The sequence below is a fragment of the Miniopterus natalensis genome, chromosome 3 (assembly GCF_054644295.1).
Source record: "Miniopterus natalensis isolate mMinNat1 chromosome 3, mMinNat1.hap1, whole genome shotgun sequence".
NCBI lineage: Eukaryota > Metazoa > Chordata > Mammalia > Chiroptera > Miniopteridae > Miniopterus > Miniopterus natalensis.
The window spans coordinates 17,663,624-17,691,444 of record NC_142083.1 but is presented as its reverse complement, the minus strand read 5'-3'; the positions used below and the strand labels follow the sequence as shown (position 1 = coordinate 17,691,444).

The 27,821-nt window shown below is 35.0% G+C and overlaps 1 protein-coding gene across 1 annotated transcript in view; it reads right to left on the bottom strand.

The window, feature by feature from the left end:
* Positions 1-27,821, bottom strand: part of CDH18 (cadherin 18) — a 287,897-nt gene that overhangs the window by 102,702 nt on the left and 157,374 nt on the right. The window contains exon 4 of the mRNA XM_016224168.2: positions 27,643-27,762. Within this exon, the coding sequence (XP_016079654.1) occupies positions 27,643-27,762 (120 nt within the window). The remainder of the gene's footprint in view (positions 1-27,642; positions 27,763-27,821) is intronic.

Genomic DNA, 27,821 nt, shown 5'->3' with positions numbered 1-27,821 from the left:
TTTACAACCCGTTAGAAAGGCCTTTAAAGGCAGAATGGATGTATTTTGATCCCCATTTTGATGCCTGTGAGTTTGGGGAGGGGAGGAGGGGCCTTGAAGGGGAGGAAGAAAGAAGTCACCCAAGTGTTTCTTGCCTTGCATTCTGTAGCTAGAGAAATGCACTGTCTACACCACATGTATGTGAAAGTACTTTACAACATGTAAACTGTATGTGTGCATATAAAACATATTATACTGATATGTGAGTACACATAAATGCATGTGAATGTATATAAATATGTGTACAGGTTTCAGTGTACACTAATGCACTTTACATACACAAATAGGTATGTATATGTACACCATACTGCGCATACGTGTATATGTATATGTCCATACATCTTTGCATACACATCCATAAAGATCACAAAACATAAATATTTACCCAAGAAGAATTCCATTTAGAATAGTCCTTCAAAATCAGCAATTGTATTTGATAATTATATGATTTGTATATTATAGATGTTAAACATGATGCATAAGGGAATATATATTTAAATAACAGACAATTTCTCTCTAAATTATGTCTTTCTTAGAGTTGATTTCAATTAATATTTGTGGAATAAATACATTATTTTGTTCATTAATATATTTGGCAATGTTTAAATTCTGTTGTTATATTAAATTCAACATTTCTTTTCTCACATATTTAGTAAACAAGTTCTCTGTATATTATCTGTATACAGGCAATGATATTGGATACACCGTACTAATTAAGGACGGAATTTGATGTCTTCTCTCAAACGGTCCTCCCATATATTTTATATAAACCTTTCAAACTGCAGGGAAAAGTGACAACAAGCTTCAGAGCTGCATGGAGAGACTGAGAGAATCAGTTATTGTGGTGTCAGTGAAAGCACAATCAATCGGTGTGCTCTGTCATGCTTAGAAAGTGTTCTCACACAGGCTGTCCGCAATACATTTTACAGGATTTCCCCAAAGTCAATTGCTCCTTCTATTAGGGATTAAGATGAAAGCAAATTGATTCTTCCCCTACACAGAGGAAACATGAGAGAAGAAGCATTTTTTTTTCACTGACAGATTTCTCCTGGCTCACTAATGTAAGGTCCTTGTAGTAATTGAAATTCTGGCTGTGAAATATATTCAGGCATAACCCACATGAATGCAGTTTCCCTCAGAGCTACCTTCCGTGCAAGTAAGCAGGACATTTAATTCTGAGCAACTCAGTTCTGAGCACATTAAAAAAAATAATGCAACTCTCTTCAACATTTTAACTGAAATTACTACCAGGATGTCATATTAAATATGATTTTATTATATCTTCCAAAATGTACTGATAATCTCATTTGTTTTTCTTTAATTGAATTGAACAAATTCAGAAATCAGCATTTAAAATATTTGAATAAACTTTTTCTGAAAATATAATTTCTTAGTAGAGAACATATTATAAAGTCAAACTAAGACCATTTGCAAACAACCAACCAACCACAGATGGATTGTCTAAACAAGTTCTATTGAACAAGTCCTATCGAAGCTGACTATCAAGAAAATGCAGACATAGAAATATGTGTTCTTCCCCCTTTTGGGAAGCAGACATGTAGATGAATTATTTAAGAGAATTATTTAAACTAAATTAGAATTTGCTAACGGTACACAACTGCATAAAATGCCAGGTAGAAGTGATCAGAGGTTACTAAAGAAGAAAAAAAAAAAACAGACAAAAACCAAAAACAAACAATCAAACAAAAACAGAAACTGATGAAATATAGAAAGTGCTACATTTCTATTAACTATGTACAAGCAGCTGACTGTTCCTTTGATGTTGTGCACACAATTATACACAGCGCCTAGTACATGTTTGTCCATCATGGCCCCTAAGTGTATGAAATCTACTGCTAATGTTGTCAGTAAGAAGCCACATCACGTGATTGACCAGGAAGACAAATTAAAAGTGATTAAGGACTACAAAGGCAGAAAATCAGGGATGGTCACTTCTCTCCAGTCAAGCACGTCCCATTTCACCCCAGTCACCATCTTCAACAAGACCAAAGTGATGGAAGCTGCCAAAGAATCTGCTCATTGTAGGAAAGGAGACTAATAAAAACTTGAGAATGACCTAGAGTGCAGACTGGACACACAAATATGTCCCTTTCAGCACCATGACAATCATACTCCCCAAAAAAGTTTGTGATGTTGCATTTTCAGTAAGAGTCACCTCCTGCTGTCTTTACTGACTAACTTTTGGACAGAAATTCCGTCTGTCAGCCCTGCTAGGAATTCTGAGGTTCCTCAGCCCTCCTGTGAAAGTGCCTGCTTCATGCTTCTTGCTTTTGCTTCGGGCAGAAATCTTAAATGTCTACGCCTTCTCTGGATCCTGCAATATGCCAGGCCAAGAGCCAACAGCCTCCCTTAGGCTTTCTCAAGGGCAAGCTAAAGCTCCAGTTTGTAGTCCCTTCCTGGCCCACGGATTTCAGCTGCCTTTCTGTGTTTGCATCCTAGCCACATGTCAAAATTGACTCTTGCCACCTTTGTGGGCACACATAGAGAACCAACCACAGGGTGGGGGTGTGTGGGGGCAATTTAGGGAAATCAGCATGTGAGGTATCCCCTGTAGCTCAATGGTGGGATTCTTGATGGAGTCTGGGATGTGTTTGTTATGACCCATGTCCTTTTCACTGTCTTCTACCATCCTATTTGCTGCTCTCCTAGCCTGTAACTGCCCCGGTTCATAACTCAGTATTCTGGATGGGGGGAGAGAAAAATGGCACCTCTTTGGCAATGTCTCACACAGCTGGGGCAGCCAGGGACTCACTCACACACTCTCCCTTTCCCATTCCCGCCTCCCCACACACACACCGTGGGGAAATCACAGGCCTCCAAGGTCTCACCTGGCACTTGTGGGAGAGATGACTTGGATAGAGTCCAGTTTTTTCTCTAAACATCTCTAATGTGTCCAAACTCTTTTTGTTTGTTTGTTTGTTTGTTTTAATGGTGTGCTAGAACTTCTACACTGGAAATCTGGACTTCCACAAAGACACTCTCTAAGGCAGGGCTCTACAAGGGCTCCCAGACTGTGACAGAGAGGGGCAGGAGCCAGTTCATGGTCTACTGCGGGGTCCTCAACTGAGATGAGGTCTGTATGCCTATGACACAGGGATAGGCAAGACTTCTCCTGGGTCTCTCGATACATGGTATTGGCCTCCACAGCTTTTGTCCGTGGGTAGAGGCCAAGTCATTGTTGCTGAGGGGGAGGGACTGCGAGGGACATGTTCAGACATGTTGTCCACGTCACTTAAGCATTTATCTTTAGACATTAGTGTCCTTCTTGGAACCTAAGTTATCACTAAGACCTCTATAATAATTCGCAGAAATCAATGGATTAAAGACTTAAACATAAGACCTGAAATGATAAAACTCTTAGAGGAAAACACAGAGATAAAGCTCTTTCATACTGATCTTGGCAACACATTTATGGATATAATACCAAAACACAAGCAACAAAATAAAAAATTAATAAGTGAGACTACATCAAACTAAAAAGCTTCCGTACAGCAAAAGAAACACATAACAAAATAAAAAGGCTACCTACAAAATGGGGGGAAAACACAGTAGTCACCCTTTATTCAAGGGGGATAGGTTCCAAGACCCCCACTGGATGCCTGAAACTGTAAATAATATTGAACCCTATATATACATGTGCTATATATTTTCCCATACATACACACTTATAATAAAATTTAATTTATAAATTATGCAATTTCACGGATAGAATATATGTTTTCCCACAGATCAGTGATTTTTCAACCGGTGTGCTGCAAGAATTTTTAAAACATGTAATACCTGACTATCGAGGGCACTGACCTCTTTTCTCTTAGACTGTCAACTAAAAAAAATGACAACAGCCAAAATTATACCTATTTTTTGTCAGACTGGCTAAAAATAAAATCTCTTTTTTGGTGTGCTACATAATTTTAGTAACTAGTTTATGTGTGCCTTGAAATAAAAAAGATTGAAACTGATGCTGCAGATCATAGCCATCTCAAAGTATGATCTTTTCTTTCCTAATAAGTGAAGTTGAGAACTTTCACTTTTTTACTTAAAGGATGTGCTTACAGTGTCTCTTTGGCATATCTGAATTGCCAGCTTCACTACCCTTGTGCTTTGCGGTCATTGCAAAGTAAAATGAACGTTAGTTGAACACAAGCACTGTGGTAACGTGGCAGTCAATCTGACAACCCAGACAGCTGCTAAGTGACAAATGGGCGGGCAGGTGGCATAGACAATGTGGATATGCTGGACAAAGGGATGAGGCACATCCCAGGCAGGGTGGAGTGGGGCGATGTGAGATTCCATCATGCTACACAGAATGGTGTGTAATTTATTTAAAACTTAGGAGTTGTTTACTCCTGGGTTTTTCCATTATCTATTTTGAACTGGGATTGACTGTGGGTATCTGAAACCAAAACCGTGTTTAAGGGGGAACTACTGTATTTGCAAATCATATATTTGATAAGAGGATAACATTCAAAATATTAAAGAATTTAAAGAACTCAATTTGCCAAAAAACCCCAAAAATCCTATTCAAAAATGGCTAGAGAGACTTAATATACATTTTTCCAAAGAAGACATACAAATGACCATCAGTTACATGAAAAGATGCTCAACATCACTAATCATCAGAAATGCAAATCAAAAACCAAAATGAAATGTCACTTCACCTCTGTTAGAAAGGCTATTACCCAAATGACAGAGACAAGTGGCAAGAATGTGGAGAAAAAATCCTTGTTTGCTGTTGATATAGCCACCACAGAAAACAGTATAAGAAAGCCTCAAAAAGTTAAAAGTAGAACTGATACTTGATTCAGCAAATTCACTTCTGGTTATATATCCAAAGGAAATCAAGTCAGGATCTCAGAGAGTTATGTTAGTCCCATGTGCATTACAGTATTATTTACAATAGCCACAATATGGAAACAACCTAAGTGTCCATGAATAAATGAATGGTTATACTGTATTGCTTATACATGGAATCTTTAAAAAGCTAAACTCATAGAAACAGAGAGTAAAATACTGGTGGCCCAGATGGGTGGTGGGAGAAATGGGGAGATGTTAGTCAAAGGGTACAAATAACCTGTTACAAGATCAATAAATCTTGGAATCTAATATAAAGCATGGTGACTACAGTTAACAATATTGTTTTATATACTTAAATGTTGCTAAGAGAGTTGATCTTGAATGTTTTCATCACACACAGTAAAAAAAAAAAGTAATATATGCGATTATGGAGGTATTGACTAACTCTAGTATGGTAATCATTTCTTAATATATTTGTATATCAAATCATCATGCTGTATATACACACTGGGTAAATGTACACAAAGTCATATAGCAACTATATTTCAATAAATATGGAAAAAAAGATAAATGTCAATTTAGCCTGTGTGCCTGTGTGTTTGTGTGTGTTGGTAAAGAGTAATCACTTTATTTACACAATTACACAGTAGCAAGTAGGGCTAAGGTTATGACAATAAAAATACAAACAGCGTGGCATTGGGATGAGCAGGCAATTAAATATACTTTGAGGTTTGGAGAAATTAGCATTAGCCTTGGGTCTTGAAAGATATGTAACATATTAAAAGTGAAGGTTATAACAGCAGTAATCACTTTTTTTGTGAGATGTATAAATGCTACATCAGAATTTAGTTAAGTAAACCTGTACTCTCTTGAGTTGTTACTATTTGGTTTGCTACCTAACTAGGTCTGTGTGTGTGTGTATATATATATATATACATATATATATATGTATATATATATATATAAGCTTTTTACTTCGGAGGGGGTGCATCGAACTGGAAAAATGATGACTTGTAAGGAAATAATCACTTAACCTCATATATTTTAAAATAAGTTAATCTCTATTATATGTAGAAGAAAGAAAAGAGATGTCAGTTTTCCAATAACATTAAATCTCCACATAAAACTTTGAAAAATAAATGTCACACTCAAGAGTTGATATTCTCAATGCCTACATATAAGTCTTATGAGATATTCATACTCTTAGAAAATAATATTGTTTTTAAGGTATTATTTGAAATACATTTTGTAACATAACTATTGGTCAATTAGCTTGAATAAGTTTGTTTAGATATTTGATGCTAATGGTAATCAATGGACTTGGGAAGTAACTAACTGGTTTTCTAAATTGGCCAACAGGGCCTTAGCTCCCTGGTGTTACCCCTATGATTATGTTATTTTACATTATAATGATATTTTGCAAGTGTTGTTAAGGTTACAATGCCTTTGACCTTCTGAAAGAAAGATTATCCAGATGGGCCTAACTACCTGAGCCCTTCAAGGCAGAGTTTTTGCTGTTTGATAGCTGTGGTTGTAGTTAACACAGAGTTTTGCAATTGAAAAAGATTTGACAAAAAAGAGGTATTTTGTTATTTGATCTGAGGAGGAAATGGGTATCTTTAGGTGGAAGGGACTTGAGAGCGCATAGCCAGCAAGGAAAACGGACCTGGGTCCTACAACTGCAGGGACCTGGATTCTGCCAACAACCTAAACAAGCTCCTCCCCAGAGCCTTTCTGTCAAGAACAGGGACAGCGGATGTCTTGATTCCAGACTAAACAGAAAACCCAGTGCAGCCCACCTGGAATTCTGCCCTTCAGAGCCGTGAGATAATGCACTGTTATTGTCTCAAGCAGCAATAGAAAACTAAAACTAATATAATAGTGGTGAAAGGAAAGAGGTGACTGAGGATTCAAAACCCATGTACAGCTGGAGGAAAAACAACAACAACAATTCTACAGGAAACAGCAGGGATTGTGAGGAGCATCTTGATTATAAAATTATCCTTTAGGCTTTGAGAGGGAAGTTATATTCATGTAGCTATTTAATTTGAACATTACTTATTTTCTAATCTTTTTAATTCCTTTTACTTTTTAGTTTCCTATTAAACATCCAAAATCCTAAAAGTACTGAAGTGTTCAATTTTTATTTCTTAAGGTACTTTTGTGAAAAAGTTCAAGATATAGCATTTAATATCCTTCAGTACCCTTGGAACTCAAAGAAGAAAGGCAACTATGTTAAATTTAAAAAAGGTAGTTGGTAGACCAGAAGATATTTCTTTTAAAATAAAGTAATAATAAAGTAATATTTGATTCTTTTATTTTTAGTTATTTCCTTTTCAACAAAACTAGAGGACAGGTTCACAAAGGTTAATTATCAAAGCGAGGTTCAAATGCAAAGTCTCATGTTGGTAGTTACGTTTTTGAAAATACACTGTGAAAAGTAAACAGAATCACCTACAGAAAAGATTTGGAAGAAAAAGACTATCCAGCCATAATGCCATATTTTGCAGATGGGAAAAATGAGATCTTTCTAAAAGCCTGACTCAGGTACCCTCAGGTTCAGAGGAAACAGCGGGTGATGGATTTTACTCTCTATTATCAGTCCTTGAGTTTGGGGACCGCCTAATACTTGATTTCCCCTTTCAGAAACTGGGGGTAGATTGTGGGTTTGTGAGACGTCAAAACCCAGAGGGGATGATTCAACAAGTCAGCCTTTTCGTTTGCTTCGCCTCAGGAGAACAAAATACTCCCTAACGAGCAGGTCTCGGCTTAAATTTAAATGCATCCATGTTGAGATTCCCACAACCAATGGGCGACTGGATCTAATAAAACACAGTCACCACCTTGGCTAACTTTTGCACTGATTATTTTTAAACTGTTTCTGATGTTGATTTTTTTTTACATACCACATATTTACACACAGGATGCATGTTCTTTTTAGAATTAGCCATTCTTTTCCACCTGAAAATATAAGCACTTCCCCAGAATGTTCAAGATGCTGACTATTCTTATGTCTTTGGAATTTACCTGAATATGCTGGCCTTTATTTCAAGCTAGCACATGCTACCCATATGAACAGTGGTGTGGTACTGATGAAATTCCACAGATATGTTAAGGAAAAAAAGAACAAATGGGTCATCTAGCTTCCGGAGTACTGTTTCTTACTGTGCATAATCGAGGTAACTATCACCATACAAGAATCCTTGCTGCGACTTAATACTTCAATGCCACAGATATGCAGTTTATCACTTGAAAAGTACATAATTGCACAGCTTGTATTATCTGCACATTTCAGTTCCAGAAGCTTGGGGTCCCCTATCCTGTTTGATAAAATACTTACAATCTCTTCTGTTAACACTCTATTCTACCTTCCCTATTCAAATTATAACAGTGTGAAGAGCTATTAACCGCATACCACTGTATCTGTCCTATTTTTCTCTACCCATAAATTAATTTTGAGTTTTGTTTTACCTATGACGTGTATAGTGTATAAAAGTAATACAAAAATTTGCAGAAGAAAACGATGTACAGCTGTACTTAAAATTATAGCATACTGCTCCTCTACTTCCGTTGCCATGACAAAGAAAATACTATGTATGTGAGAATAGTAAGTACATAGGCTTATTTTGCTGGTATAATTTTAGAAATAGTGCAAAATGAACAGAGAGAACTTGGGGAAATTAGTAACAAAAAAATAGGGGGTGTATGTGTCTACTCTCATTCTCCGTCTTGCTGAAACATAGATGAGAAAAGGTCATCTAAAACTCCACGAAGCTGCAAATTACACTAAAGTACCCAACGAGCAGGGTTTTTTGTTTGTTTTGTTGTTTGTCGTTTCTTACAGAGAGTTAAATATTACAATAATGCAACTGTGCATTAAAGCTAACAAAATTAATGCCTTCAAAAATGTTTCCCTTTATGTTGCTAACAGGCATTTGGACATTTTTGGAACCTTTCAAATAATGACAATTTTAGAAGAGGAAAATGCCTTAGTGAGGAAATACAATGGTTCTATTTACCTGCAACATTATAATTTTTAGTTTTATCTTTTATTTTTATAATATTTTACAATATGCAAAATATATATTGATGCTAGCTGATATTTAGAAATATGGGCCTGATTGTCTCCTGTGCCCTCAGGTTTTGTAAGCACATGGAAACCGATTGACAGAGTCGCTGGGTTTTGAAGGCTTCAACACCTACTTCTTAAATTCTTAGCCTGCAAGAGTGGGCTTGAGAGCAACTGTAAATTAAGACTCCAAAACCAGAATTTTAGAAGTGAATTTGGGAGAAAACCAATCCTGAAAGATAATCTCTGAAGGAAGGAAGATAAGGCTATTGTTTAATGAGTAATGTTCAAAGAGTAAGGAAATGGAAGCTCCCGCCTGCCCCTCTGGACAATTCCACTTCGCATTATGTGCTAAAGGCACTGATATCCTGCACTGAACAAGTCTGCTTAACTTTGTTTGACCACTGACAATTGTTTTTATTTTATTAATATTTCACATGAAGTGTTTTGAGAACTGGCATTTCATATCACAGAACGAAATTCTTTCTCAGGAAGAGGAACTGAAAAAACTGAAGAATAGATCATTGTGATCTGCTAATTTTAAATGTTTCTGCATTCTTCTAGGCATTAGACCACTGACATCAAAAGACCCGTTGTAGCAATTTAAAAGGTAAATGCTATCTATTTAATTAATAAAAGCTATCTATTTAATAAAAGATAACTATAACTATTTAATAAAAGGTAACTGTAACTTCTATCAAGAAATGACTGCAGAGAATTATAGTCAGTACCATATAAAATAATAAAAGCCATCATCTTAGCTCAGTTTTGAATAAAAATAAATGAAAGTCAAAGGGGTCAGTGTGGTTTAAATGATGTGTGAATGGAAGGGATTTTTTAATAATTGAAAATAGTCTTGTAATGAACGCTTCTTAATTAATTGCTAAAAAAAAAAAAAAGAAATGAAGGTGACTGCAAGGTTCACTATCATTATGTTTCCTGACTGGCTGACATCTCAGCCATGAAGCATTCATACCAATGCAAACACGCATTTCATGTGCTACCAGTGCATCTATATAAACACATATTTTTAGTAATATCAATTAGTTTCAAACTAGTCTATTTTGCTGTATTTAACCAGATTGTTTGTGAGGATATAAAACAAAGATTGTAAGTAATTAAAAATAAAACTGGGTGATGCCACTAAGAAATATTACCAGTAAAGTTGAAGCTGAGCAAGCTGGGTCCAGTTCCATTCCAAATGTTATCTAATCCATCTCAGCTTGAGAATAGTTGTCCACGTCCCTGTTTTGCACACTTTACATCCATCAGTATGTGCATGTACACACATGTACAAAAACATTCACACCAACACAATCCCAGCCTTCAGCTATAAGAAAGAATTTCTACCACACCAATAGGTCCAGTCTCCTCACTGGTGAGTGGCAGGGCACGTTCTCACAGCAACTTGTCCACTGTTTTCAAGTCTGCTCTGAGCAATGGAGACTGAAAAATATAGAGGAGGTAACCAGAAGCCTATTCATAGCAAACTGAATAAAATATTTGAATGAACATTAATGATGTAAAATGACAAATAAGTATTTGTTTCCATACCCCCATATACTTTTGATTTGTAAAGTATCTGACAAGAAAATAAGGAAACTGATTTGGACATATTTTGAAGCTGACATAGAAAGTCTCAAAGAAGGTAAAACATAAACTTTGATAGATATTAACAGATATTTAGTATTCTTGAATCCGTATTTCATTAGCTTAACAATCATCTTGCTGCAGTTCCCAGTACATAGATTCTCAAATTAATTCATAATTAAGCTGTGTGTGTGTGTAGTAATTTTTATCTTTTATCTCTATAGTCTACTAGAGTCTCTGGCCCTGTGTGAGAGATGAATGCTAATGAATGTTTATTGAATGTTAATGAATATTTGTCGAATACATGAAATGACAAGGTCAACTATGTATGATGGATGACATAATGTAATAAGATTAGGCTCTGGTGAAGGATGACTAGAAGAAAAATGATGTTAAGAGGAAAGGAGATCTTTCTACAGCTTGAAAACAGTGCAGGAGAGCGCCTAGAACAGACCCTGAAACAGAGTAGGGCTCAGATAATTACTGTTAAAAAGTGTTGTCCCTTTATTCCACTTGATTGGCATGGGGCAACACAATACCTTTTTCCTGGTGTGTGACTGTGTACACACATTTGTGCATGCATGTGTGAAAGGGCTGGGAGATAGAATTATAGCTCCAGGTCCGTGTGTGTGCATAGAAAACAAGCAGCAATTTGCTGGAAGGATACAGCCATAATTATTATTTTTTCTGCATTGACCTTCTGTCTCCAAACTAATGATTTGTTTATTGAACAAGAACACAGTAAGGGCATAAATTGTGGTTGTGTTGTATATTTGCTACAAAGGTTAATATTTAAAATGTCACTTCAGTTTTAAATCTAAGGATGCAGGGCTCTTTAATATTAAATATCAACTTACCAACCAGAAAAAGACCAAATGAATGATTAGTGACCTGCTTATACAACAGAAGTAGCTCTTCTATATTCTACTCCATGTAAAATTTAGGACACATTATAAGTGTAAAAATTGTGAGGGTTGTTGTTGCTTTGCCTGATGTACAGTCAGTTATAAAAATAACCATAAAATTGCAATTATTGTTCCAAAGTTCACTGACAATGACACATGGGCTTGTCCCTTACCCAGGTTTCCACATTGCAATCAGCATCCCTGAGGCTGCAATCAGGAATTGGTTAGTGCTCTCTGAGGTGACATTTAGGATAATTTCAACTCTAAGAATCCAAGTCAGAATTTACCGCAAGCACCGAGTATAGCAAACTTCGACTGTGACTACAACCAAAGTTAAGTATCCTTATGCGTGTGAGGAGCCTAAACAACTTCCAGAAAGCAGTCCCTCTTTAATATCAGCAATCAAAAGCTGTAATATAGCCTCACACATGGAAGTTAAAATAGGACAGACTACGTTGCGCTTGCTCTATTTACTTACTGTCAAGTAAGATTAAATAGTTGGACATTCACTTTTAATACACATTGGAACCTGACTTTACTGCCATTAAATTATATCATCATAATAATTAATTGATATGCATAGAGATTTATATGTGTGTCTTTGAAAGTGTGTGTAAGTTTTTTAATATTCATAACTAACAGGGAATTAGGGCAGATACTGTTATTCCCATTTTATAGGGGAGAAAACAAGCTTGGGGTCATGTGTTGATGTCATTGGATCACGTGGTAGAGCAGAAAGACATCTCTATCATGTAAAGTGGGGTCCACCACTCTCTTCTTTATAAACTTCTGATTCCAAGAGCTCATCAGTGATTTATTTTTTTCTAGATCAGGTCTGTACTTAGAAGAAAATGCTAGTATTACATCTCATTGTTGTAACTGTCCTTTAAATTGGAGCCCTGGGAGCAAATCTAAGACTTGAGTTCTTATTGGAATTTGAGGGAGTTTTGCTAACCAACATAGTATTACATAGCCTCATGAGAAAGACCATTTAGTTACTAAAAGCAATTCAATTATTTCATAGACTTCAAAAATTAGGTAACTATCGACCATTTGTGAATATTTCAGTTAATCATAATAAATTCCTCATTCCTGCTGTAACTGCATTCCTTGCACCAGATAAAGCAAGTCTCATTATTTTGTTCTGATCTAAGAAATGATTTAATAGGCTGTGGTGGTCAAAATTTTATGGAATTTAATTAATTTTTGATACATATCATTAGCATAACTATAGATTTTTATCATTTCTCTAAAGCTTTCCTGTAAATAAGCTTTTCAAAAACTCTTTAAAAATTGTACCCTCATTTGGACATTAAAAATGTATTTGTGAGTAACCTAGAATGAATTGTGTCAGTATACTTTATTTGAAAAGATATTCTACAGAGCATAGAAGGATATATTATAAGCAACATAAGCTTTAGTCGCTCACAGAGGCTAAATTTGTCTAAATAATGTCACCACTGACTGTTTTTTTAAGTTGAGTCCTGTTTTAAAGTGATTTATCATCTATAAAAAGATCACAGGAGCCACCCAGTTGTTTCAATAAGACTAAACATATTTACTACTTATAAAAGTGCTTTCAAATAGCATCAAACATATTTGTCTTAGTTTACTGAGAAAATATGATGGACATTGTTCATTTGAATAACTGTGAGGGCTGGTTTGGAACTTTTGTTTTTGTTTCCTGGTAAATTATTTTTTAAATCCAAGAGGGAATATTGTTAGAAATTTACACTCTAATTTTATTCCATTAACTGAACAAAATTTAGCATTTCACATAGCCCTGCACACACAGGGTAAGCAATAAACACTGATAATGAATGAATCGGTTGCAATGAGAAATTTTGCTTTTATATGAGTTAAAGAAATAACTAGAAGCTCCAGTTGAAACATGTAATGCAATGCCTATTAAAAACAAAGAAATTAAATTTTCAGGGAAGTAGAAAATATCATGTATTATGTTCTAAAAATATGACCCCTCCTCCCACATATATCCCAGTAGTTAGCAGTTGCTGCAGGTAATTTTCTGACTTTTCAAGTACAAAGGTGAATTTAACCTCATGGTTTATTTGGATGAGGAAAATTAGCTATAGATCAGTATCAGCTACATATTTCACACAATTCATGTTACTAGAACTACATAAATCATGTATTATTTCAATTATTTTTAAATGCAAAATTTTATATATTAAATGTATGTTCATTTTGCCTGCAGGCATATCATTTATCATAAATGGTTAATGTTTGAATTCTTAATGTATGATTTAAAGAATTCCATTTTACTAGCCAGAGCACTAGCAAACTACAAAGCGTGGATCATTTTATTCGAGGTTTGTTCATAAATCTGATAGTATCTTCTTGCAATACTGCAGAAAACCATCAGAAGAAAATTTGACACAGTGGTATGACTGAATGTTCCTGAAAGAAGGCCCTAGCTTTTGAACAAAGGAAGAAAATATATGGAGGAAAGTTAAATATTTCTAGAATAAGAGAATATAATTATTTTCAGGCCACAAAAAGGAAAAAGGAAAATATTTCACTCTAATGAGCCCCATGATGGGCATGGTAATAAAAAGGCTTTATCAAGATTAGCATATGGATGGAAGGAGAACTACCTTTGGGTATTGGGTACACAATGCAATATACAGATAATGTATTCTAGAATTGTACACGTGAAACCTATATAATTTTATTAATCACTGTCACCACAATACATTTAATAAAAATACATTTTAATAAAAGATTTGAAAACCAAACAAAGGTCACGTGGACAGCCTTGAGTGTATTTTATGTGTTCCCAGGGAGAGGAGGTAGAGTTGATCCGTCTAAATCTTTATGGTGCCTGTTCTGTGATCTGCCTTTGTCTTCCTCAAATGAACATGGGCCCTGTCTAGGGAAGCAGATTTTAGGCTTTCCTGCTCCAGGTCCCTTAGTCAAGGATGCCTTACGGAAGTCCACATGGAATCTTCCTTTTGTCCCTGGCAAGCGTGAACATTTTTAAATAATGTAAATGCTGCATCTTCACAACCTCACAGAAATTCTATCAATGCTTGTTTGTTTGTTAGTTGCTTGTTTGTTTTTTTATACTCAGGGCCTATTTTATCAGTTCTGCAAAGAGCTGTACTCACTTGGGAAGCAGACAGTCCAGCCTATATTCCACGCTGCATTTGCATGGAGCAAATGATACCAATATGTTCAATGGCACCTATCTAAACAATTTGAAAATCATATCACTGGCAAGAAAAACTTTAAGATGTGAAGGCAAAGGAATTATTTTTCTTGTCAATTTCTCTTTTTACTGTGGTAAAATGCACATAACACAAAATAGCAGCAGGTATTTTTTAGTCATTCATCCTAACACAATGTTGTGTACTAGGAGGTGAGAACAAACAAGGGCAGAATACGTACTTCCTCTTAAGACCAATGTAGCTTACTCATATAGAATAGGGAAATATAAGTAATGGTTACATTAATCAAAATGTAAATAATGATTGTCTAGCACGTTATGAGCTATCCTAGATATCTTGAATCTATTATCTCTAATCTCCAAAATAACCATGTAATATATCCATTGGTTTTCCCATTTTACAGATGAGAATTAGAGACTCAGATAGAAAAAATTACTTTTCTGAAGTCACAAACATTAACTCACTAAGCAATGCTCATTTTCTTACATAAATATAGTTATTGCAAGACATGATTGGATTGAGGTAGACTATAAATAATGTATCAGAATGGTTCACTGAGAAATAGATTACAAAAATATTTAAAAAATTAAAAGCGTTAGCCTCCAAATTTTAATGTTATTTCATTATTCAGTATTCTACTCTCCTGCTTCATTCTCTAATCATTTCTCTCATTTGCCAATTGAGAATCACTATTTTTTAATATCCCCCAAAATAGTGTTTCAAATTTGAAAACTAAAAAATGATGAATATAAAGATTGAGAACTACAGCTATATATAAAATGCTATACCAAGGAATATTGGACAGAGAATAATTGATTCTAAAAAATCAAATCTCCATGAGTATTTCAACTCGCCTGGCCCTTAAGTAAACTTAGAGAAGCCCAGGGTGTTAATATTATTGACTGTATTTACATATAGCCATCAAGTGCTTTAAACAAAAGACTATTCCTATGGATTTGCCACCCCCATCAGTAGCTACGTCTAGTGTCCATGAAGCAGTCGCCTGGAGAGAGCAGCTCACCAGTGTTTGCAGGACGGAGGGGATGTGAACAACAATGAACCGCTGGAGAGGCATGATGGTATTGCTTGGCTTGTTTTCAAGCGATGATATAGAGGGATCTGAGCATTCTGATGTACAGAAGCTATGGCTATAACCTTACATGCTCAGCTAGCAGGGGAAATGCCACTCAGAAGGCATCATAAATATTTATTCACATAATGAATGCATAAATATATGTTTTAAGAATGTGGAATGAATGTCAATTTTGGACTTTAGCTGTATATAAAGCTCACACACACACACACATATATATGAAATATGAATATATATATACTTTATAATTTTAATATAAATAAGCTTTTCAAAGCAGCCTACATGACATATTTGCATGTACTTTAATTTTCTGAGGTTTTCATGCACAAGTTCTGCACAGCGAGAGGACTAGGATCCTAAAGCCCTCGTCTCTTGATGCTGAAATCCCTCCTGCTGCGAATGAACGCTTCACAAGCTGAGAATGATGGTCTCTGAGGGTCTTTTGCCAGCACCGCTGTGCCCTGGCAAAGCCGCCCGCCGGTGCCTTTGGGCGGGCCCCCAGGCTTGTGTGTGTCCCGAATACCCAAGTGTTCCCCAGGGGAGGCCTTTTATTTTTTTTCACAAAAGTAGCCCACAGGCCTTGTTGCTCTCATGCCAGTTTCTCTACAATTCTCAATCTGTGAAACTTTTTAGTCATCTTAGATCCAGAGGAACAACTAGGAAATCATTTTTTAAGGAAAGCAGAGGAAGATTGAGTGAGAAAAAGAGAAAAAGTAGAAGATAAGAAAAATAAGCAGGGTCAGGAAATGCAAAGAAAACAAACAGCTGAGTAGATTATTATGAATAAAAATGATAACTACTTGAACTAGAGAAAAGAATGAGAAATACAGCCAAAATAGTAAAATGCTTAAGCCGCACATATTTGGGGAAATATTTAGTTGGAAAAATGGAAAATGCATGCATTTTAAAAGGCTAACGGGTGTTTCTGTGAAGGAAAGACACAAGTAGCTCCATGGAGGAAGCACAGTTACTCTCAGGAGGGACCAATTCCCACTGTATTGGCGCCTGGGAAGGGGAAGCCCCTTCCCTTGCATGTTTCAGGTCAACAAAAGGGACACAAAAGAAGGTCCATATTTCTCTGCATAATAACAATAGTGGTTCAGTGGAGCACCCTGGAAGATGTTGGAAAGATGGAAACAAGGAAACATGCCCCAGAAAGAGAGGGAGAGGGGACCCCTTTGAAATAAAATGGCACTTTAAGTCTCCTATAACACAGCTTAATGAAAAATTAGAAATATTTAATTTTCTGTTTCAAGTTGATTCCTTTTGTATGGGTCATAAGTCTCTTCTACATTTCTTCAACTTTCAGAATATTCTGGTTCTCCCAGGACCCTGTGTTAGTGGCATCTGGGGCAGAAAGGAGTGGAGACTCAGCTTTCCAGCAGAATTAGAGGACAGACGGTAGTCCTTAGAGCTGAAACTGGGAGTTAAGACCCAGCAAGCAGACGAGAAGCTCCCTCTCCGCTTCCTTCCACGTCAGGAACATTCTGAATGCTGGGGAGAGCAATTCTGCTCCCATGCTTCAGAGGATGGGAGCATGAGTCATTTATTTGAGTTTTAAAGGGGAGGCCTATCCCAAAAAGTTGGAAGCGGTGGGCATTTTAGACCAAAGTAAAAGAAAAATGTGTGAGAGATAAAATGATAAAATAATATTCTTAAAACCTCAACTTCATTACTCTCTTCTGGTTCAGAGAGTCAAAGTGTCTAATATGTGAGAGACAGAAAAAAAATTTGAAAAATGAAACAATTATGGTAATAACATAAAATATTTACTGTTAGAAACAGGTGCTATTTTGGAAATGACCCTCTCCGAATAATATTTTATTCCTATAAAAATAAACAGCGTGGCCTTCTCTGTGGCCCACAGTGCGCTAATCGTTTTGGAAGATACAAAGGTGAGTAATGGAAGTTCTCAAAGAGTTTGCATTCTAGGAATTCAGTTTCCAATTGTATACACATAAAACATGGCTTGTTCCTCAGCATGAGTTTTTTCTGTGACCTTGAAACTCACTAATGATTTTTTTATTATGATACCGCAAGTACTTAGTATTCTAACAGCAGTTACATACTAATATTATGGCAATCATTTGAGAAAGATCCTAAATTAGATTACATGGCTGACAGAAATAGAAAAAAAATTTTAAATGTTTATCAAAGACAAAACATGAGGCACATGTTATACAGCGTAATAAAAAAATAGCACTAATTACAATAAAAATGAAAATTTGCAATGAGACTAAGTCATTTTTTCCCACTGAACTTTTATGAACTCAATGTTACAAATTTTGATAATATAGCCCTTTAGTAGAGATAATTAGGAACATGTCCATGTGAAAGGCACTGTACAGGATCTGGTGCGGAGCACAACAAAAATATGGTCCTGTGAGTGAAAGAAGTGCTTGCTCTGTTTCATGAATCATACAAAAAATGAGCTCAAAGATCAGAGAGATTAGTTCTGACTAAAGAGTACAGGAAACCAACCACACGTGAAGAAGTTGGCCCAGGAAGGACAAGCCAGGAGAGTAACAGCCCAAGCAGAAAAAAAATGTACAAGTCATGCTCTGAAATACAGAAGTTGGTGGGAGATTAAATAGATAGATGGATAGATAGATAATACTACTGAATACTATCAGAAAGCAGTCTAGATTTCATTTAAAATACATAAAATATTTGATTAGGGAAAAATCAAAGGATGTCAATGGGTTGCAACACATCCCACTCTGGGGCCAGGGAAGAAATAGCCTCTCAAAATAAATTTAAAGGAAAGGGGGAAACTTGCATTGGTTGGTGATTACATCCCATAGATGATGCTTAATCATGTTTAAAGACTAAAAAGACAATTACAATATTTCATGTCACGCATTTTTTCAATACATGACAATTAATCATCATTCAGCTAATATATTTACCAGAGTATTGGCTAAAGGTCTGAGATATCAATATATTAATTCCTGGCAGTATTCTCAACTCTTTAGATGCAAGATACATGGAATGAAGTTACAAAAGAAAAAGATAAATCTATGTTTTCCCAGGAAGAAATTACAAGTAACCAACATTGATTTCTAGCATTTCCTGTTAATATTTATTAAAAAGAGTATTTGACTGGGTTCATTTCTTTGTTTGCTTGTTTAACAGTTTTATTTAAATTTAATTTACATACCATAAAGTTAACTTAGGTGTCCGATTCAAATTAATGCAATTGTATGGATCCCTCTAAGGCTTTAACAAATAGCTTAAAGGACTTACATAAAACACTAATCTATAATTTTGTTCCATTAGAACTATACCCACAACAGTTAATTCAATAGATACTATTAATTCTGTTAATGTAAATAGGAATGACAATTTCCTTGCTACCAAGTAGGAGAGTTATCTGATATCCATAGTGCCTATAAAGTACTTTGCTGCTACTTGACAACTGTATTTTTATTTATTTGTTTTAGAAATGCATTCTCAATGGAATATCAGAGTAAATTGCCTTTTGTTCCATTCTCTGATCCCCCAAAATGTCAACAATTAACATAACTTTTGATATCTGATTTAAGTCGGTGTGAAAAATCTCCTTTTGAGTCTAGTGCTGGCACTAGAAGTATAAAGTGGCTGCTCATACACCAAGAGCAGTGTGCTCTCTCTAGATTGCGGAGTTGAGGTTGAGAGGAATAAAAGTGGTCTCAGAGAGTCTGCTCCACACTTGCCTGGGCAGTTCATTGTGCTATGAAGGTGATTTGTTGGTCTGGAAAGCACATTTCACAAAGATCCAGGTATCAGCATTTTATGTGTTTGCATGTAAAAATAACCTAAACAGATCCTTTATATCTCATTGGCCAAACTGCATCACAACAGCTACAGGGAGGCGGAGAAATCCAGTTTTTTAACTGAGTCTGTTGCTATAATGAACAAAATCAGAGCTCTCATAGGATCAGCAAAATGAGAAATTGATATTGAATGGAAAACCACTAGTGTCTACTATAGTTCATTGACTTAATTTCTTAAATGCTATATAAAATAGACTTTTTTGTATGTTGTTAAATCCTATATACATTGCTGCAGTTCAAGAACTATTTAGATTCTTTCTAAATGAGACAAAGTATGAAAATGTTTTTTTAAAGTAAATTGATGATAAGACAGTTTTGAATTGATGCATTCCACTTTTCTCTAAGGGAAGCAAATTCTTTAGCATTGAGGTTAACAATTAGCTATTTTTGTTTATTATTTAGTTGAGTGAAGGAAAATTATTTGAAAATGTACCTATAATTATTTGTGCATGCAGTTATTATATCAATAGAGGATGAGCTATGAAAAAGAAAAACTGACAAAACATATTCTACTGTAGAATAGTCTAACTTCTGTAGATCTTGTGGGCCATACTTTAAATATATTAACTTCTTGTGTGTGTTTTGTGCCATTGAATCAGCTCCCACTCCTGCCAACCCTCTGAGTGAGTGATGTCCACAATGTCCTGTCCTCAACAGCCCTGCTCAGTTCCTATAGACTCATGCCTATGGCTTCTTTTATGGAGTCAGTCTATCTCTTATGTGTCTTTCTTCTGTTCCTTCTGTCTTCTATTTTTCCCAGCACTATTGTTTTTTCCTAAGACCCCAGCCACCTGTCTCATGATGTGACCAAAGTAAAACAGCTTCAGTTTTCTCATTTTTGCCTCCAGTGATGTTTCAGGCTTAATTTGCTCTAGGATTCACTTTTTCTGGTGGTTCAGGGTAACCATAGAGCTCTCCTCCAATACCATATTTCAAATGAATCAATTTTTTTTCCTATCAGTCTTCTTCTTTGTTATTAACTTCTTAGCTATCAATAAATATAAAACATTGCTTTGGGGAAAAGAAAACTATTTTCAGGTATATTTTTGTACTGCTCAGCTGTAAACAAGAGGGAAATCTTACCTTTTGCAACAGCATGGAGGGATCTGGAGAGTATTATGCTAAGTAAAATAAACCAGTCAGAGAAAGGGAAGTTCCATATGATTTCACTTACATGTGGAATCTAATAAAATAAACTTACAAACTAGAAACAGGTTCAGATACAGTGAACAGATTGACAGCTGTCAGAGGGGTAGAGGGAATGGGTAAAAAAGGTGAAGGGATTAAGCAAAAAGAACAAACAAAATATAACAAACAAAAAAACCTGATAGACAGACAAAAGTATGGTGATTACCAGAGGGAAAGGGGGGTGGAGGGAGGTAGGAGCAGGTAAAGGGGTGATAAATGGTGATGAAGGAGACTTGGCTTGGGGTGAAGACACAGTACAATATACAGATAATGTATTATAGAATTGTATACATAAAACCTATATAATTTTATTAACAAACATCACCCCAATAAGTTCAGTAAAAAAGAAAAAACATGCAAAGTTAATATAAAAATCCATAAAACTTTTAAAGATTCTTTATATTGTTTATTCAAACATGAAATGAATTTTAAGAGGTTAAATAAAAGCAAAATTGTTGATGAACTTAATTACATCATACAAACTGCAGAAAGAATGTTGAAAACCTTACTTTCAATTACATCTTAAGAAACTCATTGAGGCCTTCCACTGAGTAAATTTTTATAGCTAATTGATTTCTGCTACAAAATGCTAAGGAAAGGTCAGTTTTGAAAATCAAAGCTATTGTTGGTCAAGACCTGGGCATTAATGACAATTGCTTCACAAATAGCAAGCCCTTTACCTCATACTGGGACATTCAATTTGGAAGGTAAAAGGCTAGTTAAGTTTATTGTCTAACTTACTTCCTTTTAAATCAGAATCCACATTTCCTTTCCATTTGTTTTTTGTTAAATTATATAATGTATTTTATTTACTTATTTTTTATTGGGATGATATTGGTTAATAAAACTGTATGTTTCAAGTGTACAATTATATATTACATTATTTGTATATTGCATTGTGTGTTCAAAACCCTAAGTCAAAATCTCTTTCTGTCACCATATATTTGACCCCCTTTACCCTTTACTAACTCCCACCTGCACCCTTTCCCTCTCTGGTAACCACAATACTGTTGTCAGTGTCTAGGAACTTTTTGTTTGTGTGTTTTTCTTGCGTTATCACTTGTTGCTTCCAGTTTTATATCTCACATATGGGTGAAATTCTATGGTTCTTGACTTTTTCTGTCTGACTTATTTCATATCATATCATTCTGTCTGATATGATATTCTCAAGATCCACCCATGTTGTCATAAATGGCAGGTGTTTTTTTTTCTTATGGCTGAGTAGTATTCCATTGTATATATGTAGCACATCATCTTTATCCAATCATCTACTGAAGGACACTTCAGTTGTTTCTATGTCTTGTTCACTGTGAATAATGCCGCAGTGAACATAGGGGTGCATATATCTTTGCAAATAAATGTTTTCCAATTGTTCAGGTAGATACACAGAAGAGAGGTTGCTGAGTCATATGGTAACTTAATTATTAATTTTTTGAGGAATCCCCGTACTGTTTTCCATAGTGACTGTATCAGTTACATTCCCACCAGCAGTGAATTGGGGATTCATTTTTCTTCACAGCCTTTCCAACACTTGTTATTGCTTGTCTGGTTGATAATAACCATTCTAAAAGGTGTCAGGTGGTATCTACGAAGCCACAATAAACAAAACAGCATGGTACTGGCAGAAATAACAGACACACACTACAATGGAACAAAATTAAGAAACAAAAATAAACCCACATGTACATGGGCAAATAATTTTCAACAGAGGAGCCGAAAACATACAGTGAAGAAAAGAAAGCTTCTTCAATAAATGGTGCTGGGAAAATTTGAAAGCCAAAAGCAAAAGAATGAAGCTGGACTGCTATTTGTCACCATACACAAAAATTAACTCAAAATGGATTGAAGATCTAAATATAACACCTAAAAAAATTAATTACATAGAAGAAAACATAGGTACTAAGTGTAGAATTTTTCAACAGGAATGTTTCAGCTGCTATATTTTCTAATTAAATAGTCATTCTTTAATGAGCAAAAATATATGAAGACTGTATAAAAACAATTCACAAGTTAAAATACAAATGCATCTATATTAAACTGAATAAATGTCTAAACAGTCGTTTTTAAATATGTGGCTAAAAATCACTGAGTATCATTTATGCAAATACATTAATACCATTATTGACTATTCTGATTTACATGTTTCAGATTAACTATGGTCAAAGGATCTGGTATTCACCATTGTCAGCACTGTATAAACTGTAAATAAAGCTTAACTAGAATTTCGTAAACTAGCATATTCCTGTTTTCCCTGACACCAGGTTTTTATCCAGAGTTTCAGGTTTCCAGAATTGACCACCAGGAAGATTCAATGTATCTGTCTGAAAAAGTCACGGGCATGACTTAACATATATGAACTAATTAAAATAACATGAAGTCATTCATAAGTTGTTAACATGAAACAGCCAACGCAGAAAGTCATCAGATGGCTATAAATGACATGGCTGTAAACAGATTTGCATTCTCAGTTAAAAACTGCACTCCTGCCCCTTGTGGCTCCCCCATACTGCTTCTAAGACCCTGGAAAGACACATGGTGCATTTCTGTTTTTGTCTTTGACCTAAGTCCGGAAAAGTAGTTCCTCTTTGTAGCAACTCAATCATTCACCATCTGCTGTCACCACCTGAGAGAAATTCCATAGTTTATAAAGTGGCATATTATATGCCTACATTAGCACTACATTAACCGTCTAGGACTAAGATTTGAGCTGCACTAATAAACAACTATCGGCCCAGGTTTCTCTTGACTTTGGTTCCCTAACCTGTTCATATGCCTTTCACACTCGGCTGCTGTCCTCAAACACCTTGTGTAGCGTTAGCGGTTTTCATGAACATGAAAATGGTTCCTTTCATTGATAACTGAAGTGGTTTCTTGATGAATTAAAACCAATATATTCAAATAGAATTTTCCATATTAAGCCTACATTAACATGGTTTTTACATAAATCTGAGCAGAAATATTGTCTTTTATATTTCATTGTCATTTCCTATCGTTTATTCTTTCATTGTCTTCTGCATCTTACAAATGGTAATGTTAAGATACCATTTTTGTTGTTGTACATTAAGCAAATGACATAAAACAGTTACTTTGACTAAGATGATCTAAAACAATAAGTTATTCACACGATTTGTTTCATATTGTTTGATAGGATTTCAGTGTTAAAAATTGCAGAACTTATTAAGTCAATTATGTATAGTTCCTCAAGAGTCACGTAATTCAAAAGTATGGATGAGAGGATTCTTAGATTGTTTATAAAATAAGAAACAAGGCCTCATAGGCAGCTCATAATTGGAAAGTCATAGTGAGTAGCAAAATGTACCTTTTAATACAATAAAACAATACAACCCGAAGCCCTGATCTTAACCACAAGCACTCAACTCTATATGGGCACAAAAGTTCTGCTTCATTATACTTGGTCTTCACCAAATATAACTGGAAGCTTGCTGAACTATAGTCATGTCAAATAAGAGGATAGAAAAAAATACTATTAAAATGCACATTTATAAGTAACTACTATCCCAATGCTTCTTACATAACATCCCTTCCATAGCGACTGATTCTTAAGTTTTTAGTATGTTTGTTTGTACTTTATTCCAGTCATTTGAAACACAATTTCCATTAAATGTATTACTTCTGAGAGTGTATAATTACACAGTAATAGGTCTTTTAAGCTTCAATTACCAAAAACGTCTTAGCTTTAAAGAGAATAATGAGCATTCTGTGTAATAATACGTATTAGCACAGATGACTAATACATTTGTATATTTAAAGAATCTTAATAGTAGTACATATATCCATAGTTTCCTATGATGCTTCAGCCACTATAGTACTGAAGTTGAAACATCGACATGGAGGCATGTATTTCACACAGTGAATTATTTTGCTTAAAGAAAAGAGGAAAAAAAAAAAAATGCAAGAGCAAAGATAATTTCTTAGAGCAGTATGTGAGCAGCACCTATTTAAGAAGATACAAATAACTTTTTTGTTTAATGAAGTATTTAATTAACCTATACATGCGTATAACCAAATGCAATTTTTAAAATATTGTTACTGATATATCTGCTTTGCTAATGCACAAATTACAGCAGATTACAACACTAGTCAAATCTTGTCCATGGAGGCCTGCTTTATCCATCCAAAGTACATAAACACATACACACACAAATGCAATGGACTCACATAAACACACGCAAACATTCAAATAGTCAGGAAGACACACATACACACACAGCTAGTATTTGTTTTTAACCAGTTAAAGAGGCGTGTGAACATTTTTCAAAATCCACTTAGGACATCTCCGCCATGAAATACTCTTTTAAGTAACTGTAATATTTTTTTTAATAAACAAACATTTGGCTATGTAGAGGACAGTTAATGGGCTAAAGCAGTGATTTTCAACCTTTTTCAGCTCATGGCACACATACACTAATTATTAAAATTCTGCGGCATGCCCCAAAATATATTTTTTGCCAATTTAATAAAACAATCGGTATAATTTTGATCATTCACACCACACAGCTACTGTGTTGGCTGTTGCGCTTTTTTTATTTGACAGTCTAGGGGAAGTGAGGTCAGAGCCCCTGACTAGTCGGGTGTTGCATGTTTTAAAGATTCTTGTGGTGCGCTGGGTGAAAATCACTGGGCTGAAACCCATGTGTGTGTTTGCACATTTGTGCATGTGTGTGACGCATGCATGTGTCTGTGTGCAATACTAAACAAGGTAATTGGAACACAGTCTTCTTGTTTCCTTCCTCTAGGGAGATGCATATTTAAAGTGAGAAATGTTTTTCTTTCAAATATAAAACAACCATGATTGCTGGGAAAATAGAAGAAAATGAGCAACACTAACATCAAATAATGAGTTGCCTGGAGATTTTCTATCGCTACAAAGGTAATCATATTATAATATATAAATTATCAAATTAATGTCAAAACCTTAAATTTGCACAATGTTATAAGTTAAATATATTATAATAAAACAAATAATTCAACTAATTCCAAACCCTCTTACCAGAGCAATGATGGTTACACATATGTATGAATATTTTTGTCCCAGAAATTTGATTTCCAGGTTAATAAATATTTTATTTATAAATGTTTAGTAATATTGTGGTACTAAAAAGCTTGCACATCTAATATTCATTTTAGGTAACATTATATTATTTATTTTTTATCTCCCAATTTCTAGTTTTTACTTTATTTAATTTATATGATAACTTATTCTATAATTAAAATGCATATAATATGTGGATGTATATGTGTGTATACTCTTCATTTGCATATCTATATCCATATACATGCTTCATTGTTTCATTGATGAGTTATGAGAATTAAGGGGTTAGCAGTATGCCGGAGATCTGTTCTTGACCAGTGTACTTCTGTGTTGGAGCATGACAAGGAAAGAAAGAGGGCAAGTAACCTAGTCAAATCTTCTTGTAAACATGACAATGACAATGCTCCCAGCAATCTAATGTCATTAACCACCGGGAGAGTGCTTGTCTGTAACACCTTTTCAGTTAGATGCACCGCATTGTCTAAGATAATTGTAAACAAACCTGGAGTCTATGGACTTGTGGTGCAGGGCTCCTGGAAAAATGTTCTGTATGCTATGTATATGAATGTAAGGGGACACTGTGACAAAGCATGGCTCTCTGCACTATTTGTATGGCAGTGTCCTTTGCACAAAGACCTCCCTCGTTAACCTTTTCAGAATGCATCTAATGTGACCAGAGAAGACTTAGGGAACTGCTGGGACACCTTGGATCTCTCTCTCTGCTTCATCCAAATCTCAAGATTTATGTGTATCTTTGAAATTATTAGTAAACTTGAGACTTGTTTCATACTGAACAGTTGGCTACATTAAAAATGGGTTTTATATTTAGCCAAGTTTTTCTTAACAAATTGTCAATGGGGCCAGAGCTCTTTGTGGTTTTTAGATTATGCTGCTGTAACATAACCCTATAATGCATTATTGAGTATCCTTTATTCCCATTTGGCATCACATCCTGTGATATGATAGCATATGATTGTTTTGGCCAGAAAAAATAGAGAGGAAAGACAGTAGAATTTATAATGTACTGAAAAAAATGGTTAAATGCCTTTGGGGTTATTCTCAGTTAATTTCTCATAATTAATACAATATTTAAGGCCTGAAATTTTTTTCTCATTAGGAAAAAAAATGTCTGTGCAAGACATAACAATTCTCCAATGTAATATAACAACTTGTGTGATAATCAAACTCAAATAAAATATAAAATAACCTAAGCATATCATTTACCCACTTTTACAAAGAATTAAACTAATGTGTAAACAAAACAAATAATACACTTGAAAATCTCATTTTACGTAATAATCCATTTTTATCTTAAGCAGAGTACTTCACTTCAAGTGCTCCTGTTACAGAAAGGTGCTAATGTAAGGAGCTTTTTACTGGCATAGGTATAAATACTGGATATCAAAATACTGAGGAAAGCACTTAATTTATCTTCAATTTTTCAATCACAATGTTTTAGAAAAGTGGGGGCATTTTCATATGTGCTAAAATAACAATGACAGATATAGAAGACTACACAAAAATACAGCTGACCCTTGAACAATGCAGGGGAGGGGTTAGAGGTGCTGACCTCCCCCCACACACAGGCACAGGAAATAAAAAATCAGTGATAACTTTTAACTCCCGAAAAACTTAAGTACTAATAGTCTACAGTTGACTGGAAACCTTACTAATAATATAAACAGTTGATTAGCAGATATTTTGTGTGTTGTAAGTATTATATACTGTATTCTTACATAAAGTATGCTAAAGACAAGAAAATGTTACTAAGAAATTAAATACATTTACAGTGCTGTGTAGTTCCAATCCATGTTGTTCAACTGTAAAAACATTGCTTTCTTTTATCGTACATGCACCTGCACACAAATTATACATAAGTGCACTAACCTGTTTTAGGATCTACGGAGAAGTAGGGTTGTCCCTGTAGAATACTGTAAACCACCCGAGCGCTGTTCCCATAGGTAGGATCATCTGCATCAGTGGCTGTCACCTGTAGAACAGAGGTACCTGTGAATTCAGGAAGATAAATTTTAGTGTATTATGGAATTTAGCACATGAGTAATTTG